General features: G+C 35.8%; 1 protein-coding gene across 1 annotated transcript; it reads right to left on the bottom strand.

Annotated features, from left to right (window-relative positions):
* Positions 1 to 1,457: 1,457 nt before the first annotated feature.
* Positions 1,458 to 13,109, bottom strand: LOC136209729 (uncharacterized). Its single transcript, XM_066001301.1, has 7 exons — positions 12,956 to 13,109; positions 9,959 to 10,178; positions 8,893 to 8,972; positions 7,627 to 7,788; positions 4,242 to 4,352; positions 3,124 to 3,190; positions 1,458 to 2,000 (listed from the first exon to the last, which is right to left on the bottom strand). Exons 2-7 carry the CDS (start codon positions 10,086 to 10,088, stop codon positions 1,717 to 1,719), a joined length of 834 nt encoding a protein of 277 aa, XP_065857373.1. The 5' UTR covers positions 10,089 to 10,178; positions 12,956 to 13,109; the 3' UTR covers positions 1,458 to 1,716.
* Positions 13,110 to 22,576: the final 9,467 nt, after the last annotated feature.

Here is a 22,576-nt window from a genome sequence, read left to right as displayed (position 1 = left end):
AGAATCGCAGGAGATGAAAGCACAGGAGAATCGTAAAACAAATCAAAAAATGAAGAGAAAGAAGCCTTAAGCGTTTATAATTGCGATACACAAGTGAGAATTAGATGGAGTTTAGGTTTTTTTTTTTTGTCAAATTTTGTAATTGAATCATAGGTTTTAAAAGATTTTAAAAAAACCCTAAACTTTTACATATTTTCACCATTAGCCGAGTCCCTACCGTGTCACTGCCGAGTCCCATCCGTGTCCCATGTCACCGTCGTGTCCCTGCCGTGTCCGACACGGCCACGGCGACCCCGGAAAAGAGTTCGTGCTTCATAGGTTGCTATTCAATTATTAGAGGTCACAGGCAGGCTTCATTCATGCATTATAGATAGGGTCGTAATAAATGAGACAAGTTTGAACACAATTATAGGTTATAAACAAATTCAATTATAATATATTATAATACTTATGAATATGTTCGTAAGTTTGGTTCAATTATTTTATTAATAATAGTATTTATATAAAGAGAAAATATAAAACAATGTAGTTAAAAAAAATTAGTTTTATAAATTTCAAAATTATGTAGATTTATATTAAAATAAATCAAATGAATATAATTAATGAGTTATTGATGAGCTAAGTTATTATTAGGGTTAAATGTGTCGTTGGTCACTGAGCTTACATGGTTGTCTCAAAATGGTCACTTAACTTTAATTTGTCTCAATAAAATCACTGAATTTTGAGTTTTGTCTCAATTAGGTCACTCTGGCGATTCCAGTGATTAAAATGGATTGGAACGATGACATGAGTGACACATAGCATGAGCCAACTTAGATATATGGTCAAAACGACACATGATATCCATTTATGTGCTACCTTTAGTTACGTGTTGGTTATTTTTATGAAGAAAAAAAAACAAAATTTAGTTTTTTTCATAAAAATATCCAACATGTGGCTGCCACATGTGGTTTCGGTTAGATATTTAAGTTAACTCATGGTCATATGTCATCCATGACATCTTTTCAGTCCATTTTAACCATTAAAATTGCCGGAGTAACCTAATTGAGACAAAACTCAAAGTAGAGTGATTTTTATTGAGACAAAGTGAAGTTGGGTGACCATTTTGAAACAACCATGTAAATTCGATGACCAACGGTACATTTAACCTGTTATTATTATATGGATAGAAATTCATTGTTATATGAACAGAAATTCATTAGCGAGCTAAGTTATTATTATATGAATAGAAATTCATTCTTACATGAACAGAAATTAATTTCAAATGGATATAATTAATGAATTATTCATGATATAAATAGAATTAACAAACTGCTCGTGAACAAGCTCGTGAGCAACTAACATGATTTTGAATTCAAACTCAAGCTCTAACGAGCCGAGTAACAGGTCAAAATTTGGCTCAGCTTAATTAGAATCCTAATTAGAGATGCTATAAAAAGTAAATTTGTGAAAAAAAATAAAAAAGAAAAACATTTCTTAGTCTCCAAAGCTATAAGATTTTTAATGAACATAATGAAAAAATTGTGAATCTTAGAAGCAGCAAATAATGCTTGCCTTCCATGGGGCGCACAATTCTAAAAGACTATCAAAATAATTCTGTGATTCTCCACTCCCGTCGGTTTGAATCCCCATGGTTTTCGAGAAAATCCTCGTAAAAACATGAGATGGAAGTGTTAAAAACTTATTACAACTTGAAACATGAAAACTGAAGTTGCCTTATTCCGCGACACCACTTGGTTCACGAGGGGTGGTTCGTTTGCCTTTGCGGTTCCAAACTGGAGTGGTCTCAATAAGCTTGTGTGGCACAAGTCTCTGTTCCCGTTTACTGAGGTGGCGGAAATTGTGCACTCGTAGCCTCGCAATCTTGGCCTCCTCCTCAGGGGTTGTCTCCCTCACAATTATTGTCAACCGACACTCCGGTCTCTCTATTATTCCAGCTCTTCCTTTCGAATGGTAAGAAACTTTCTTCTTAAAATTTCCCTTCCCAACAAACGCTTCGGCTGTACGGCACGAGTGGAAATTTGATGTTAAATGCAATATTAATAAAATGGTAAATAATTTATTAGTCATACTGCTTGGTCCTCTTATTTTGAAAAACACATTTTACTTAATATACTGCTTGGTCCTCTTATTTTGAAAAACACATTTTAAGGTCCATATCTTTTCCAATATTAACTCTTTGGTCCTTTTATCTATTTTTTTAGATTTTTAACCGAACATATCTTAGCTTTTTAGGACAGCCACAACACAATACAAAATGGTCATATTACTCTGTTATTTTATATCTGTCAGTTTATACCAAATATAACTATTACAAGTCTAGAAAAAACTAGATAAAAGGACCAAAGGGTTAATATTGGCAAAAGTTAGAGACCTTATAATGTGTTTTTCAAAATAGGGGGACTAAACAGTATATTAGGTAAAAAGTAGGAGACTAACAAATTATTTACCCTAATAAAATTGGGTAATTACATCCATGGCCACTGAACTTTACCCATTTTCACATTATGGTCACTCAACTTCATTTCTTCCTGGTATGGCCACGCAACTTTACACTTTGTAACACCGGTTGCCACTCAATTTTAGCTAACTTCTTAAAATGACCGTTAACGATCGTTAACGACCTCAAAATGAAAATATTCAAGAATTAAAGTTGTTCAGAACGAAATTTACCATAAAACCACATTTTTTATTTTCAAAAATCACATTTTTTGGAGCTTTCTCTCTCTAAAAATTCGCTTTCTCTCTCCTAACCAAACAACACCTAAATGACCTCAAAACGAGAATTTTCAAGAATTAAAGTTTATTAAAATATCATTAACGCTTTGGATTTTTTATTTTTAGCCATCAAAGGCGTTAAGTGGCTACCGGTGTTAAAAAATGTAAAGTTCAGTGGTCATACCGGGAAGAAATGAAGTTTAGTGGCCATTATGTAAAAATGGGTAAACTTCAGTGGCCATAGGTGTAATTTACCCTAATAAAATTCACCAACTAAATTCACTTCCATTATACCAAGTTATCGTTGCAAAACCCGAGATATTATTACAGTGAGGGATGAACAAAAATCTAGAGCTATGATTCAAAATTATCTCCATTCATTTCATCCCCACAGGAGGAACTTACCGACAAGGAGACGATTTGGATCCAAACCATGATTATGAGTTGCATTTGCTCTGGCTGAATGAATAACCTGCAACGGTTTGATTTCGTTATTTTTAAATCCAGTGCTAGTAATTGAACAAGGACAAAATCAAGAAATTTTAGGTACTGGTACCTAGAAGCTATTTGCACCTTGTACATTCCTTATTTATTTCACATTTCGTGACAAAACACGGATTTAACGGGTTAAATGCACACTGAACTTTTATAGTTGTCTCAAAATGGTTACTCAACTTTAATTTGTCTCTCAATAAAATCACTCCGGCGACTTCAAGAGCAAAAAGACACTGAAAATATGACTTGGCTACAAATCAGCCACACTCAAACCAGATCGCTGACATGGCAGCCACGTATGCGCCACATATCGGTGATTTTTATATTAAAAAAAAAAAAAAAAAAAAAAAAACTAAATTACTCAACTCACCCTACCTAATTATCTAACCACAGTTAACATCAAAGGAATCAGTATGGGTTCGTTCCATAAAATCGGAAATCAAGGGTGTCATGTCATATGGTGTTTGAGAACCGAAAACTAGGTTTTGAGTATTGAAAGTGTTATATGGTCTTTTGGATTTTAGGTGTTGATGTTGAAATAGGGTAGAGGTTAACTTGGGTGAGTTTATTTCAGATAAGGTTTGAAAAAAAGTTATGTTTTTTTAATAAAAATCGTTGACATGTGGCGGCCACGTTTCGGCCAGCGGTGAAAGTTGATTACCGCTAATGTGGCAGTCACGTCACTTTCTCATCATTAAATCATCTTTTCTGAAACAGGCGGTCGCCCCCATGCCTTGATCGCCTATAGCCCGGCAAGGTGGGGCGGTCGCCTTTAGCACCTTGCCTACCTTTCATGGCGTCTCTCGCCTAAGGTGACCGCCTTTCAAAACTATGGGTCAGAGTGACTATTGAGACAAAAAAAAAAAATTAAAGTTGAATGACTTTCTCAGACAAATTGAAGTTTAGTGACCATTTTGAGACAACCATGAAAGTTCAGCGACAAACGGTGCATTTAACCCCAGATTTAACATATACTAAAACCTTATTAGTAGTTATAAAGAATGAAGGTTGAAGGGTAGTAATGAAACCTGATAAACAGTTTTCGAAGCTCGTTTTATCGTCACCTGCAACTGTAACAGTGCATCTTCAACACGCATGCCACGAACTAATGCAGCAACCAGGTTGATCTTCTTAGGACTCTGAAACCAGCAAATCTTAAATCAATCAAACAACTAAGGCACACCCTGTAGCCGAATTTTGAGTAGAATAGCTATCCAATAGGCAAAACAATATTTTGGTCCCTGTGGCCGAATTTGGGGTTTGGTCCTGGACTTTGATTTAGTGAGATTTAACCCTGAATTTTGATTTTTGTTAAAATGCAGTTCGTAACAAGTGGAATTATCACGCTTGAAACAGCATGAACTTCGCATTCTGAATGAAGAAAAGTGATGCTTTGTTCATTAACAAGTATATGTTCGAGTGATTATTGTGTTCGAAGACTAAACTCACCAAATCAAATTCACAAGTCAGTAAATTTGGCCCAAGGAAGCCAAAAATCGTTTTGCCCTATCCAAGATGTCAATCCAAAGTAGAACAAGTATACTACCTGTCCAAGATCTCAAGCAGGAATTTCTAGTACAAACACCGGATAAATTACACTCATGGCACTGAACTTTACTCATTTTCACGGTATGGCCACTAAACTTCAAAATGTAACATAAAAGCCACTCAATTTTACATTTTCTAACACTATGGCAACTAAACTTTAACTACCGCCTCAAAATGGAAATGTTCAACAATTAAAGTTGTTTAAAACAACATTCACCATGAAAACACTTTTTTTATTTTCAAAATTCACCAATTCTGGAGCTCTCTCTAAAAATTCACTCTCTCTCTCTCCTAACCAAACACCACCTAAATGACCTCAAAACGAAAATTTTTGAAGAATTAAAGTGGCTTAGAATGTCGTCAACGTCATTTTGAGGCGTTAATTGAAGTTTAGTGGCCAAAACGTTAGGAGGTGTAAAGTTAAGTGGCTTTTATGTTACATTTGAAGTTTAGTGGTCATACCCAGAAAATGAGTGAAGTTCAGCAGTCATGGGTGTAATTTACCCAATTTTCAATCATAATAACCAAACAAAATAACGAGTACACAGTAAATACCCTAGAGGATTACCTGACACTGCTAAATTAGCTATAGGAGAACTTGATTGCTAGAAAACACCAAGTTCCCAACTTTATATCAAGTTTTTTAGAAAAGAGTATTTTGGATCAGAACAACTGTAAGTTTAGTATTATACCAAATGAAAAGAGTCTTGAGTAAAAGAGCACCAATCCAGGACCTATAATCTGAATGTGTGTAAACTGGAATTTATTCAATAGTTGCAGAAAACGTCGTTCTAATGTATGTTAAACTCAGTTGGATGAAGCAGCTTAAAGAAATTATTGAAATAACAGCAATGTTTAACCACAACTTTGCTTTGGGTTTAAAGAGTTATATTTGTGAAATTCACACTGACCAAAGGTACAGAGATCATGAGCTTTCTACATATGCAGTGTTTGCAACCTTGCAACATTTTAAACAATGTATTGATTAATACCAATGTTTTGGATAATTCATTGGTAGATCTCCTCTAACATTAATAGGCTAAACCATAGTTGTTAAATCGAGATTCAACTCGTGACTCAAAATCCTCATTTTGAATTGGGACTCGTGAATCGAATTGAATCATAAGATTCGGATCAAATTCAAAATATTATAAGGGCGGCCCGGTGCACTATGAGTCCCTGCTAAGCGAGGGTCCGGGGAGGGGTCCCACCACAAGGGTGTATTGGGGGCAAGTCTTCCCCTGCCAATTTATTTTGACAAGAGGCCGCTCCTAAGACTCGAATCACACGACAACAACGTTTACCGTTGCGCCAAGGCTTGCCCTCAAATTCAAAATAAAAAAAAAAGGGCGGCCCGGTCGCATTACGCGTCCCCGCTGAGCGAGGGTCCGGGGAGGGGTCCCACCACAAGGGTGTATTGGGGGCAAGCCTTCCCTTGCCAATTTAATTGGCAAGAGGCCGCTCCTAAGACTCGAACCCGTGACCTCTGGTCACACGACAACAACGTTTTACCGTTGCGCCAAGGCTCGCCCTCAAATTCAAAATATTATAAAAAAAAAATAAAATATGTTTAACTTTAAATATTAGTCTCTAAAAATACAATTTTAATGTCAAAATAGAAATTATATAAGTTATCAACCAAGCACCTAAGTTAGAATTTTTTGTTTGTGAAAGAAACAGAGAAAGAAAGAGAGTTGGCGGAAGGGAAGGGTCGGAAAGAAACGGAGAAAGAAGAGAGTTTGCAAAGTAACAGAATTTGTACTCTCAGTCTCCTAGTAGAATTTGTACAGTCTCCTAGTTTTCTTCAATTTCTTATTAATTAGGCAAGATCCGTTTCTTATTCCATTTTTAAACAAATAAAAATAAAAAAAATTGTGAATGTTAACATGAATCACCTGATTAGGCCGATTCACCGCCGATTCGGGCGATTCGATTCAGGTATGATTTCGAGTCATACCATAGATACGACTCAAAATCATACAGAATACGATTCTAACAACAGTGGGCTAAACCCATAATTAAGCCCTTGAACTTTCACGGTTTTAAGGATTGAGCCTCTGATCATTTACTTTAATATTCTTAAGGATTAAGTCATTAATTTAATCTTTAATTTTCACACACGTTGAGGCCCTCGCTAACGACTCGATTTATTATAGGTTAGCTAATTTAAGGTGTTTTTATATGGCGTTAGTCAGTATAACCAATTTTACTAAAAAAAAAATTATTAGTCATTTTTCATATGTATTAGTTTAGAAGTGGAATTCCATGTTAAATTAAATGATATTGTTTGAACTTTAAAATCAGAAACACAGATTCATCTTCGTTGATCTTTCATTTTTCATTTCAATTTCTTTAATGGTTAAACATATATGTATTCAAAATTTTAAAAAAAATGAAAAATTAATTATTTGTTATTGATTAAAAGTAATAAGATGATTAAGTAAACAATATCAAAACACGTGATTAAGCCCATGAACTGTTAAGTTTTTTAAGGATTAAGCCCCCGAAGTTTTAAGATTTTAAGGATTAAGTCCCTGGTCTTTAATTTCACATGCATTGAGCCCTTCTAACGCTTTAGATAACGGGACCTTTAGTGAGCGGCTCAATGTGTGTGAAAATTAAAGATCAGAGGGCTTAATCCTGAAACTTATTAAAGTTCACGAGCTCAATCTGTAAAAATAAATGACCAGGGGCTCAATCCTTAAAACCATGAAAGTTCAAGGGCTTAATTATGATGGGTTTAGCCACATTATATTAAAATCATTCTTTTTACATTAATGTAGTAGTACATCATTCAAAACTTAAGCAGCAAAGAGGATTTTGGTAGGGAGAAAGATAAATAAAATGCAAAGATGCAGACCCTACCTGTTTTATGCCCTTTAGTATAGCTTGAACTGTTGACGGTTTAGAGGCTGCTTTCTGTTCTTCAGTTTTTTCACTGGTTGATGGAGTCAAAGCTGGAATCAAAGGAGATCGAATCGGTGTCTCAGAAGAATCGGCCAGCAATATCCTTGAACTGGAAATGCCCTACAAAATATGGGACAGAACAAATTACGAAAAATATATTATGAAAAAAGATAGAAAGACAGCTTCTGCAAGAAAAAGAAAATCTAATGATGCATTCTTTATCAATAGCAAGTAGAAACTTAGGTGCATTATCTTAATAGGCTATTGTAGTTACGTCAATTGAAGATACTACTCAAACAATCAGAGATCTAAAAAAACACAGGTGGTACGGACATTCTTTAACCAACAAATTGTGGGATTCATTTTAGATTCTAGGATGATGTATGCCAGTCTTAGTGGTAGAAAACTGCCACAGATCACAGACCAACATCAGATCACATTTATACTTGAAGATGGTCTCCAGAAAATATCAAGTGTCGAGGAAACAAAGGCATGCTTCATAGGAATGTAGGCAATAAGAATATGGCATGCAGGGATCAGGTACAGAGACACATACTAGAAAAAGGATTAAAGTCTTATTTGGCCCTTGTGATATCCAAAATGTTGGCATTTGGCACCTGTGGTATCCTAATTTGTGGCATTTGACCCCTGTGGTATGATTTGATAACTTTTGGCCCATGTGGTATCCTAATTTGTGGTATTTGGCCCTCGGATAGATGTAAAGATAACGGATTTGACAAGGGCCAAACATTACCAAATCATACCACAGGGGTCAAATGCCACAAATTAGGATATCACAAGGGCCAAATGTTACAAAATCATATCACAGGTGCCAAATGCCAACATTTGGATACCGCATGGGTCAAATGTTACAAAATCACAACATAGGCGCCGAATGCAACATTTTGGATAGCCAAATAAGGCTTTAATCCATTAACAATTGATAACTTATTCAGTACAGGAAAGCACATGCATACACTCATGTAGTACCTATTAAATGAATGTGACAAACTATTGTAAACTTGCACATAATGTCACTCAAACATACGTAAGTTTTTTAACATCTACCAATGTTTGATAGAGAGGTTTTGGTGGCACTGATTTAAATTGTGTATAATGGTTTTACCAAATACATTAAGTCGCAACTATAATCTAAACATGAACAGCTGGAAATTTATATAGTCCTACTGCAGTAAAGGGTAAGATAATCAAAGACAGCATTACCAACTGTTGCAAATACTGATAAGGCCTTGGATTGTTGACAGAAGTAGATTTCCATAATCTCTGTAAATATGGTAATTTGCCTGCAAAAGTGATCCACATTACTAAACCCCAAGTTTGAGAGAAAAATCTGGCACGCACAGTAGATATAAAAATAATTAAATCTATGAAGCTTTCTACCCTATCTAGCAGCCATGTCTGGCATGCATAATGCCCATACGTTGCACAACCTGTCTGATTTTGGACCTTGTTATTTGGCTTTACTGATTGATTTTAACATCTTCAAACACGTGTCTCATTAGGAGTCCTGGCCCTAATTATTTTAAGAGTAAATTCCAAAAAGAGCCCATGTGGTTACACGAAGTAAGAGGATCTTTTAGTTTGACACTCTAAAAATGACAGTTATATAACTCAAAATGAAAATTTCCATTTTGAGGTCATTTAGGTGTTCTTTAGTGAGGAGAGATAGAGTGAATGTTTAGAGAGAGAAATCTCCAAAAATGATGATTGTGGAAAATAAAAAACGTGGTTCCATAGTAAATACGATACTGAACAACTTTAATTCTTGGAAATTTTCATTTTGAGGTCGTCAATGGTCAATTTCACAGTGTCAAACTAAAAGATCAAGGAACCTCAGTCATCTCTTGGTCGCAATAAAAAACACAGACATGCGTTTGACAATTCGTGTAACCACATGGGGTTTTTTGGAATTTACTCTTATTTTTAATAAGCAACAAACTTCCTTCTGAACTTCACATCCAGTTATGTTACTTTGGAGAGAGCAATGCAAGATCTAGAATTGGTACATAATAAATAAAAGCCTTCATGTGATTAACTTCATAGGCATTGTTACCCTATGAATTTCACAATTGCAACAATATATCATGCATATTATATTAACTATATAAATGAGTAAGATTTAGAAGTCGTGTATTCCATATTTCCAATGGTGATCTCTTAATGTAAATATCATAATAAGCAAACCTCAAAACTATGGGCCTGCCCACCCTCCCTTCACACACCAAAACACAAATGCAGAGGTTAATCTGAGGTAGTGAGATCGACTAACCATGTAAAATAGGATGCTCCACAACGGAAGAAGAGGAAGAGGAAAAGTTTGAAATAGCTGTATAATTATGCTCAGCTCTTTTTCCAACCTGGTGAAGCAAGGACTGCAAATGTCTGTGCCAACCCACCATTGTTATGTAGCAAAGATAGATCTTTCGTTGCTATTGTGAAGGAAATGAAATGAGCAGCAAAGTGCTGAAGCTCCCAGCTAAAGCAAGCAGCTGAGAAGTGTTGCAGAGATCATTAGCAAGCAACACACTAATTTAAAATGAACAGCTCATATTTGCAAGTAGTTTACTTTGACATTGTTTCACACTAGAATATGTTAGAGACAAACAGAATCTTCATCAACCATTAAGGGGGCGGCCCGGTGCACTACACGTCCCCGCTAAGCGAGGGTCCAGGGAGGGGTCCCACCATAAGGGTGTACTGGGGGCAAGCCTTCCCCTGCCAATTTTTTGGCAAGAGGCCGCTCCTAAGACTCGAACCCGTGACCTCTCGGTCACACGACAACAACGTTTACCGTTGCGCCAAGGCTCGCCCTCCAATCTTCATCAACCACTAACCCAAAAAAATTATAACAAAACAGCAATCAGAGTGTGAAATCATAGAAAAACACACATAAATAAACAAACAATTCAAACTTAATTCTGTTCTGCTCACTTGCACATATATAAAATGTTTTGATACAATTTAATCTTCACGCAGAGGAATAAAAACCTGTCAACAGATGAATATTACAAAATTTTGGCTTATAAACACCGTCAGATATGAAAACTTGAAGAGTGATGGAGTTCTACCTCGCTGGTGTGGCAAGAGAATCAACGGAATGTCATCCAACAGGACTGGGAAAGACTCAATGAAATTAACAAATCCTTGATAATGCACACAGATGCTAGCGAAGAACAGATTCACAGAGAAAGAAGCAACAAAATTATGGAGAGAAAGAGGGAAGAAAGAGAAGGTGGGGCAGATGAGGGGTGCCCAAGATGCTTGAAAGTAGGGGTGAGCATGGACCAGTTCGGTTCAAAAACCAACCCGAAATATGCTGCATTTTTTGAATCGGAATGAATTTCAGTTAGGTTTGGTATAAACCGAACAGAAAATGGAGAAAACCAGACTTCTTTTATCTAAGAAAACAAGAAATCATCTTAGTGTAGCCAAATTGTTGGAAAATCTATTAAAATTGCATGATAACAGTAAATGGCGGCCTGTAACCATTCCAAATGCTTTCAAGTTACTGCAAAATCCACTAAAATTACATAAAAATCTCCAATTCCTGCAGCTGTCCAAAGAACAATTAAAAATGAAATTTCCAGCAGTTCTATCATTGCATGCCTCAACTGGCCATTGGTCCAAAGCAAAAACACAATGAAAATGACAGGAAATGGAGCGCAAGTTCATCCAAAATCCTATTTACTATCTAAATTGGCCCTTAAAACACTCAATATCTAGTCTTATCTTATCAATAAGATAACAAGATAAAATAAAAATCAGCATGCTTCAGGAAGGCTGTCCAGATTTTTGTCCTATAAATACCCCATTTCCAGCTGCAAGAATGGAGGGGGATGAAAAAGGAGAAAATTGGAGAGGAAGAAGGTAGAGAGAGTAAAAGTTGAGGTTCATTAGAAAAGGATTACACAACCAATTTGTTAAGAAGTCCCAACTCAAGACAATCATCTAAACTATATGATCACAAACAAGGGCTTTCAAAGTGCAAGGAGCAGCAACCAATAAACACAAGGAAAAGAGGAACAACAGTAACTTTGATCAACAAGGTATGCACACCATACACATATCATTTCCTATGACATTTTAAAAGTACACTATAGCACTATCACATTAAAACAAAATCATCTTTAACAAATTGAAGTTAAATAATTGCTTATAAACAATGAACCTCAGTTTCCCAATTTAAGCAACTATATGCCCTTCTTCAACAAGCAACAAACATCTTTCAGTTGGTCACAACTTTTAGCTCCAAGTACTAGCAAACCAGACCAAAATAGAGTTGCAATGCAACTTTCTTGGATGTCTATAATTGATTCCACTTTAAAATTGGTATTGTGTTTACGAATGACAAGCATGCGATAGATTCAGTATTTGATTAAAATTCTTATATTTATCTGCCTATTTCAACCCGAATCTTCACGGAAAGAAAACAACTCAAACAATTCCCAACCAAGAAAGAGAAAAGGTAAAATGTTGAACATTTGTAAGTCCAACTCAACTTCGCTGCTATGTTGCATGGAAAGGAAATGGAAATGGACACGAAAACAGAAATGGACACCGGGAAACGTTATTTCCAAGAAACATAGGAAACAAAAACATGGGGAAACATGTAAATATTAAAAATATAGGGATATATTTATAAATACTAAAAGTATATGACACTGGTGAGCAGAAAATATAAATAATTAGAAATTGTGGAATAGATTTTATATCAATGAAGAAGTTATAGAGAAAGAAAAAGTTTCAGTAAGCTAGAATCATAGTCAGAATTGGAATTAGATTGTGTTTACCGGAGAAAGGTTTCCTAAACAAGAAAAGAGTTTGCTTATTTTAATTTTTACTGAAAAAGTGTCAGTATTGGTTTCCGGGAGTTCCCAGAAATGCAGAAACGCTACTCAAGCCGAGTTTCTGTGCAACATAGCTTGGCTGTATCAGTTTATAAAAACGAAGCATGAAATTACTCCAAAATCTGCTAATGATTTAAAAATTGACGTAATTTCTCACTGAACATTGGTTTACACTATAGCAATATCACATTCATCTATAACTGGAACTTACCAGTACAAGTTCTAATTAATTTAATGGCAAAGAACAGAATTAAGCAGACTCTAAAACAATTCGAAATACTAAAACTACATGAAGATCTTTGTTCATTCATCCATTAGTCACATTTCATTGTAAGAAAATATGGAATTCTTAAGAAACAATCCAATTTACCATCACAAAACAACTAAGAAGAATCATCATCAGAAGAAGAAGATCTCACCTTAGTGCTTAGCCATCCGCTTGCCGCCTGTTGCTTGTTGGCGGCGATGATCGGCGACGGCGAGGGGAGTGTTAGGTTTTCAGATGGTCAGAAAAGGAAGCAGAGTAGGAAATACTAACAGCAGGCACTCACGCAGCGCATCGGAGCCAAAACTCAAAAGCAAATGACGTAAAACGACGTCGCGTTTCGGTTCGATTCGAACCCAAAACCAAATTGGTTACTACAAAATACAAACCGCATCCAATTTTACAATTGGATCGATTCGGTTCCATTTTTCGGTTTCTATTTTGCTTTTCTGCTAAAATCTGAAAAGGTTGTCCAATGAAACTGTGTCGTTTGAATGGTGAATTAATAGGAGTCGTAATGGGACAAATAGTTTCCAAAATCCATGGAAATTCGAACCCAGGAGCACGGAAAATCCTGAAATAATTAGGGTAGGAATGGGAATGGGAATGGAAATGAAGATTGGAAAAAATTTATTTCCCAAACCAAAATATGAATGGGTGGAAATTACTATACTCATCCCATTTCAAAATAATGTAAACGTTATTATCGTCTTTAAACTTGACAAGTTTTGTCTATTAACACCCTAAACTTTTAAAATAATCTATCATACACTTAAAGTTGACTTGTTCGCTGTACACAAAATTGTTGAACTGTCATCTTTAACAAATGAGTAGACCTGTTCATGAGCTCGTTGGCCCGCCCAACCCGCCCAGGCCCGCACTTCATAGGTTGGGCTTGGACATTGATATTTGATCTTTGGTCCGGCCCGGTCCAAGCCTGCTCAAGCCCGCATATAAAATGGGTTGGGCTTGGGATTGCTCTCAAAATCCCAAGTGAGCCCGGCCCGGCCCGATTTTATATTATATAGTAATATTTTTAATTGTATATATATATATATATATGTGGTGTATTTAAAAAAAAATTTACCCCTGTTACTAAATTTGGTAGTTGAATCTAAAATTAAATTACTCTAAAGTCCTAAAATAATTACATTAGAATTTTTTATTTTTTAATATTAACATATTAGATGGGCGGGTTGGGCCGGGCTTTGGAATTACTTTTTATAGTCAAGCTCAGCCCGGCTCGAGCCCGATATAAATATAGGTGGGCTAAGGGATGTAAACGGGGCGGAGCGGGGCGGGGATTGGAGTTCCCATCCCCGTTCCCCGACTAAACGGGGAATCCCCATACCCGCCCTGCGAAACAAACGGGGACAAAATTCATTCCCGTCCCCGCCCCACGGGGAATCCCCGATCCCACGGGTATCCCCGTTTACCCATTTAAAGTTTAAAAGCATATATGAAAAAAGAAATAAATGAAAAGAATAGAGAAAAAAATAAAAAAAAAATAAGATAATAGGATGAACAAATAAATATTGAATAGAAGTAAAGCATTTGGATCGGATTAATCGTACGTTTGATTTATCATATGGAAAATTATCCTATGAAAAATTTGACATAATTTAAGGGATTTTTTTAATTTTCTCATGAGCTTAGAGAGATAATAAAGGCCAAAGAAAAAGCATTTTATTAATATAAATAATTGTACACACCAGGAAACTCATCCTTTCTTCCAACAGTATGAGATCTATACACGGACAACTTTCACAAAGCTCTATCAGGGAGTAAACTACAAATTTCTGAGGTAAGGTAGATAACATATTTAAAAAAAAAAATTAGGAAAAAAAGAAATTTAAAAAAGAATAAAATAAAAATTGAAGACCTAATTTTAATACATGTAAGTAAATGAAGAAGAATGGTCATTCCAAAAGTTTTAGATGGCACTTGTATAGTTGAATTTTTGTTGCACATAAATTCCTCTTCAGCAGCATTGTTTTCGTGATTCGTATTCATTTCCGTTTCCATTTCCATTTCCTAACTATGTTTCTCGGTTTTCGTCTTCGTGCAACATAGTAGTTTCAAGTTTTTCTATACGTATTTTTTTATTTTCTATGATTAATAATATGTTATCGGGGATTAAACGGATAATCCGTCGGGAATCCCCGCGGGGCATAATACGGGCGGGGATACCCTTTCCCGTCCCCGATGGGGCGGGGCCCCGTCGGGGACGGGTAATCCCCGCCCCATTTACATCCCTAGGTGGGCTGGGTTGGGCTTGGACAAGATAATTATATGTAAAACCCGGTTAGGCCCGGCCCGGCCCAGCCCATGAACAGGTCTACAAATGAGGGAGCATTTGTGTGCTGCAAAAGAAAAAAAAATGTGTAAGCTCTCATTATACATGCGTTATAACGGTAAAAAAAATCATACTTTTATAACATTAATTGGCCTTTTTTCTTCTTTTATAAAAATATGATTTTTTACCGTTATAAGGCATACGGAACAAATTTACACGCTTTGTTTATAGTATGCACATGTCACCTGATTTGTCAAAAATGACAGATCAATGATTTTTTGCACAAAAAGTCTGAATAAGCCAACTACACTATGATAGGTTATTTTGATAGTTTAGAGTGTCAATTGACAAAACTTACCAAATTTAAGAATGTAAATATGCACTAACCCTAAGGGAGGTCCGTTTACATATTTAGACCTATTACAACACCTCTTACCAAACTGAAATAACTTTCTCGAAATACTCTTAGTATAGTCTATTATCACTTAACATATCTATCCTCTTTCTTTCATTATCTCTTTTCTTCTCAAGTGCCCATGGTTTCTTTGTGATTTTCTATTGAAATTTATGCAAAAAATTTATATTTTAATTTGTTAGAAGTAAAAGCTTCTTTGAATATATTATTTTAGTTGTTGTATTGATGATTAGTAAATATAAATATTTTGCCAAAAAAAGAGATTGATGAAGAAAAATATTAAAATTAATTGAGCGTTCAACGACAATTGTCTTAGCGGTTCTTACAATCCCTTTGCAGTGGAAGCAACTGCTTAAACAATTGTTTAACAATTCATGCAAGTCCTTCATAGTGGAAGCAACTGTTAAGACAATTGCTTAGCAGTTCATGCAAGCCTTTCACAGTGGAAGCAACTGCGAAGAGAATTACTTAGCAGTTACTTCCACTGCGAAGCAAAATCGTAAATTACGAACTCATCAGGTTGGATAAAATCTCCAAATATCATTTGATAAAGGTGTAAAGTAACTTAAAATACCCAAAACTAACTTATACAAAGGAATTTATGGATTTTGGATTGATGTATGAAATTGAAGTTGGATTGCTAAGGATGGAAAGTGGAGTGAAAGTCGTGATATATATACTAAGGATATTTTGGAAAAGTCTAATTTGAAAGTGTGCATGGATTATATGTGTTGCCCCCGAGTCTTAAGCAAGCATTGGTCGGTGACGCTGTCTCCTTTTCTCAATGGCATACTCGACTTGGACACTGCCAAAATAAGACAATCACTAAAGTTGTTCACAAGAATAAATTACAATCATCCGGCACTGCTGTTCCTTGTAGTTATTGTCCTCTAGGAAAATCCTCTAGAGCACCTCTCCCTTTTATAAAGAGAATAAGTAGAATGCCATTTGAAAATATTCATTCTGATGTTTGGGGCCCTGCTCCTGTTATTTCCTTCTCTGGTCACAAATATTTTGTTGTTTTTATTGATGAATTTACTCGATTTTCATGGGTGTTTTGCATTCATAATAAAAGTGATGTCTTTGATATTTTTTTTTCAGCTTTTATTCCTTAGTTGTTAATTAATTTGATGCTAAAATTAAAAAAAATTATTCTGCTTTTGGTGGCGAATTTCAGAAGCGTACTTCATTCTTTAAGCAAAAGGGCATAATTCATAAGATTGTCTGTCCTCACACCCATGCATAAAATGGAATTGCCGAACGAAAAATTCGACATCTTGTAGACACAGCCTTAACTCTATTAGCTCAATCTGCTCTACCCCTAAAATTCTGGAATTTTGCTATTTTACACAGCACCAGACTGATTAACATTTTACCTACTCTTGTTCTTCATAATGATTTTCCATCTTTTCATCTGTTCAAAGTTCATCCCAAGTACGATAAGCTTCGTATTTTTGGTTGTGGTATTTTTCCTTTTTTATGTCCTTACAATCGTCACAAATTTGATTACAGGTCAAAATTATGTGTCTATCTTGGTCCGTCTCCTAATCATGCAGGTGATCTTTGTTTTGATCTCCAATCTGATCGTCTATACACGTGCAAACATGTTGAATATCATGAAGACATTTTTCCTGCTTGTAATATTTCGTCCAAAGCGCCATCACCGACCAGCCAAGACTCGGGTATCACATTCTCCATGTCGTCTTGCATTCCTTTTATACATTGCTCCTCTTTGGCTTCTATTCCTACTACAAGTTCAACTTTCACTCTTACTCTAAACTCTACACATCAGCAAAATGCTTTGCCACACATATCGACTGCTTCCCATAGTAATTTTACACCTATAACTTCCCCACGTCAGCAGCTGTCTCCTATCTCTACTCCAATTTATTCCTAGTTCCTTTCCCTTGCGTCTGCTACCTAATATTGTCCTCCCCAATTTGGACTTAGTAGGCCACTCGCCTTCCTCTTCTATGCCTTCAAATTCTGGTCACTCATTTATTGCACCATATTCGCCTATCACAACAACACTCGACCGCCACTCAGCTCCTGCTTCATCGGTTGCAGTACTTTCACCTGTACGAGTCATAGTGGCACCATCTCCCTCGCCTTCATCTGTCACGACAGCCGCGATAATCCCCTCTTTAGCACCTTCCCCCATAGTTGAACATTCCACATTACCTGATATTGCCTCCCCTAGCCAGCGTCCCTGCACTCTTGCCAACTCCCCCGTTTTGACAACTACAGTCTCCCCTAATTCTTTAGTAAATTCCATCAATCCCTCCCACCTATCTATTGTTCCTGTTAGTTCTACTCTGCCAAACAATCATCACATGTAATTACGGCCCTCAACCTATAACTCTCTCAGCAGATTCACTAGTCTTCTTGCTTCTCATACGTCTGATAACATTGATCCCACGTGTTTTTCCAAGGCAAACAAACTTCCTGAATGGCGAGCAGCAATGTCCGCGGAAATTAAAGCTCTTCTTGACAACTCCACGTGGGTACTCGTTCCTCGCCCAACCAATAGGGACACCATTATGAGTCGGTGGCTGTTTCGTACCAAACGTAATGCAGATGATACAATTCAACAATCCGGTTTGGACTTCAAAGAAACTTTCAATCTGCTTGTCAAAGCCACTACCATTCACATTATCCTTGCTCTTGCCGCATCCCATGATTGGTTTGTCAATCAGCTTGATGTCTCTAATGCCTTCCTACACGGCCACCTGACCGAGACAATCTATATGGAGCAACCTCAAGGTTTTTGTGATAATGATAAACCTAATCATGTCTGTCTTCTTAAAAAATCGTTATATGGTCTTAAACAGGCACCACGGGAATGGTTTACACGCCTTAAGCAATACCTAATGAAAATTTACTTCGTCATGTCGCTTGCTGATAACTCTTTGTTTGTTTATCGACAAGGTAATGAGAAGATTTAAATCTTATGCTATGTGGATGATATTCTCATTACTGGCATGTCACCCTCTCTCATCACAAAAGTTGTTTCCCTCATTGAATTAGAATTTCCCATTCGTAACTTAGGCCAAGCCTCCTATTTTTTAGGCATTGAGATTCGTTATACCAAATCCGGCATTCACCTCTGTCAAGCTAAATATGTCAATGATATTCTGGAATGGGTTAAGATGACTGACAGTTACCCCTGTCTCACCCTTATGGCCACCACTCATATCTTATCAAAGGAAAGTGGCTCTAAACTCCCTTCTCCCACAGAATATCGCAGCATCGTTAGGGCCCTTTAGTATCTTACGATCACTCGTCCAGGCATTGCTTTTCCTATTAATAAACTCTATCAATTCTTGCATTGTCCAACTGATACACACTAGAAAGCCGTCAAACGTATTCTTCATTATGTTCAAGGAACATCTGACTATGGACTTACACTATCTCCTACCCCCACTCGTCATATTCACTGGTACACTGATAGTGACTAGGGTGGATGTCTTGATGACGGTCACTCCACTGGTGCCTACTGTATATATCTAGGAAAACCTTTGGTCTCTTGGCACACTCGCAAGCAACCTACCATTGCTCGCTCCTCAACGAAAAACGAACACAAAGCCCTTGCAAATGCCACATCTGATCTTCTCTGCCTGCGCTCCTTACTCTGTGATCTTGGCTATCCAATGCTTACCCATGTTCAGCTATGGTGTGACAATGTTGGCACCATTTATCTCACTGTCAATCCAGTCTTTCATGCTCGAACCAAACACATTGAGCTTGATTACCACTTTGTTCGCGAACAAGTTCAGTCTGGCTTCCTCAACGTACAGTTTATTCCTACTGATGATCAAGCTGCTGACATCCTCACCAAGCCTCCGTCTTCCACTCGGTTCCAGCTACTTCATTCTCGATTGCATGTTCTCCCTCGTCCTCAACTTGAGGGGGGGATGTTAGAGTTAATTACCTCATGGTAAATAACTATTTCTCTATTAACCCTCTTTACCTAGTCATAAGCTAGTAAGACTTATTCAAATTATATTTGTTAGACTAGAATCCTAAAATCCCTTAGTATCAACCTTCAATCTCCAATATCTTAGTTGGTTGTATATAGTCATATAAATACTCTATGTACCTCACTGTAAATATCATTCAGAAAATCAATACAATATATTTCTATTATTATCCCTCCACATATATCGACAACCACCACCACCACCATCATCATCAAGAATATTAATTAAATACTATTAACAGATAAATAATGTAAATATTGAAATTCTTGTTTCCCATTGTATATACCTGAAGCTATTTATTTTTGTCAATAGATTCGAAGTCATCACGAATGTATAACAATGCACCAGAAAATAACTCTTAAATCACATTATAACAATTAATTAATCATGGATTAATAATTGAAATTTGACTTGCATAAGAAATAACTGCTAACCACATTATTAATGGATTAGTCTATCAAACAAACTACAAATGATTGAAATTTGGACTTTGATAACATCATCAATTATAATTTGATTTGCCTAAGGAACAACTCCTAAATTAGGGGAAACTCAACTCTTAACACAATAACATGATTTATAGAGAAAACTTATTTGACACTTTCCATTTGACGCGATTTACAGAGATAACTATCATTAGTAGATTGTAACAAGTAGCAGCATATTAATTGAGAATTAGATATGTAAACTTGATCATAATGAAACACAAAGCCTCTAATTCTAAATATGTCACCAAAAATTAAGTATTGAATATATGAATTTAAATTGAACATTTGTTACATAATGTTTATATACATAGGTGTTTTCTTAAAATCTTGAAAGAAGACACTTTCCTCTTGATCAAAATTTCATCATACACTAGTTTCAGATTGCCAAAACACATGCCCCACCATCTTACACACAAATACTTGTGGATCTTTAATCAGATGAGCTGAAATCTATATCATTGTCAATGCATTCCTTCAACTTTTTAATCCTATGTTGATACAACAATTATGAATATCGTTTTTGATGAAAACCAACTGATATTCTGCTTGGAATCTTTATATTTTCAATGAAATGCTCCAAATTAACAGAAATAAATATTCCACTTTCTCAGCAACTTACCAATATTATTATAATAATAGCATGTTAATAAATCTATATTACAAAAATTTAAGAACAATTAAGTTGTGTAATTAGATAATATATACTTGTTATCATGTAATGGTAGATTTTGAATTTCTTCAATGATGAAGGAGTCTCTAGTACTTGTTCCATTGTAAGGGCCAGTATTAAGATCAATGTTTGTTCGTATTGAATAAAAGCCAGAAAGCTCAATAAAGAATACAAGTATTTCACAGTATGCTTGTAGTGCTATTCTTGCTTCTCATGACATCAATGGAGTCTTCAACATGTTGTATAAATAAATCTTTCGATCATGAAATGACAAACGTGCTAACACCCAATGATTTCCTTTTTTCCCCAAAAAAATAGGAAAGAACATGATCTACCTTGAGCCATGATGTGCTACACCCCACACAATATACTAAAATAATGGGAAGAATATCTCGATCTTTTTCAAAATAAAATCATCAAGATTACTCGTTATATTGCTCATATAAAGATTGAATTTGTTGATCAAACATATATTTATAGTTGTGCACTTTATCAATCTACAATTACCATATTTTACTTTCTTCCTCAAATAATAGAATATTACATTGACATGCTACATAAAAAAATAAAATTTTGAATTGATTATTAAGTAATATATATTGTGAATTAAATTAAAAAAATATCTAACTTTATAAATAGATGGATCAGGGTTAGACATAATAATTTTGAAATTAATTAGATTTAATAGAATATTGTATTGTAGAAATTATTTGCATAGTATTTGAGATACTACATCCCAATGTTCGTAGATCATACAACCAAATCTTCCCCCATATTACATCGACCAAAAAATCGAGAGAAGTAAAAATCAAGTCATGATCCTTAATATATATCTTCCCCTATTTCCGAAAAGGATTTACATTATAAAACATACAGTTTAATATGAAAATTTGGGTTGTTCATAGTGATAGTATGACTTGATTTTTCCAGTTGTTAACTCCAAATATCAACCACTTAGCAAAAATATCGATTTGAGGATCCAAAAAGTTAAAACTTGCTAAAGGGACTAGTGGAGACATCCCTTTTCACTAACACTGATTTAGTCATCATTTTATATGATGAAATAGTCTGACTATTGAATGATTGTGGATTTCTTGTATTGGTATACGATCTCTAAAACTTGGAGTGAGACCAATACCAAAAGATGGTTCATCGTGTTGAAACACCTTTCCACATGATTTTGATTTGACAAAATTATTTAAGTTAATCCATGATTAAGGGGTAATTAAATTTAAGTGCTTTGATTTAATTGTACTAATATGTTTGTTCAATGTTGAGTATAAGTATAAATGAAAACAGAAATAAAAAGTAAGATAGGACGAAGTCAGTATGAGAACATAGCACAAGCTGAGTGAAGTGCAACCTAGTATAACAGAAGAAAAGTCATCTTCAAAACAAACGCTTAAAGATGAAGCTGACCAAAGAATCTGAGTGGAACGCAACTCAGAGAAGTCTTCCTCTAACCTTAAAGCTTGCAGACGAAGCTGACCACGGAAGCTGAGTAAGAATATGACTCAGAAGCAAAGAACAAAAGCAACGTCAATAAAGTCAAGCTGAGTGTTCGTCAGGACAGCATGATTGATCTGTTTGCTAAAAGACAAGATCTGACATCTGTCTGCACCAATAACAGAAGCCTTGGAATTACGCACAGAGTCAATTTCGAGATGCATGGGTCAACTGTCCGTTAGCTAAAAGACGAACTGGCACTAGAAGACGCACCTGCGGGAAGAAGACAAGCCTGACGCCTGCGAATTTCAGACGACAGGATTGGCCTGAAAATCTGAAGCTGACCAGAACAATGACGCAAGAAAGAGCCGTTTGTATTCAACGGATAGATCCAGATTCAAATCATTAGAGCTTCAGACCTCAACTATAAAAGGACAAGTTCATTCTTGGATCCTTGGCCGATTGCCGAAATACAAAAAG

Source organism: Euphorbia lathyris, chromosome 10, assembly GCF_963576675.1.
Source record: "Euphorbia lathyris chromosome 10, ddEupLath1.1, whole genome shotgun sequence".
NCBI lineage: Eukaryota > Viridiplantae > Streptophyta > Magnoliopsida > Malpighiales > Euphorbiaceae > Euphorbia > Euphorbia lathyris.
Note: the sequence above shows the minus strand (reverse complement) of the source record. Positions and strands in the feature narration are given on the sequence as shown.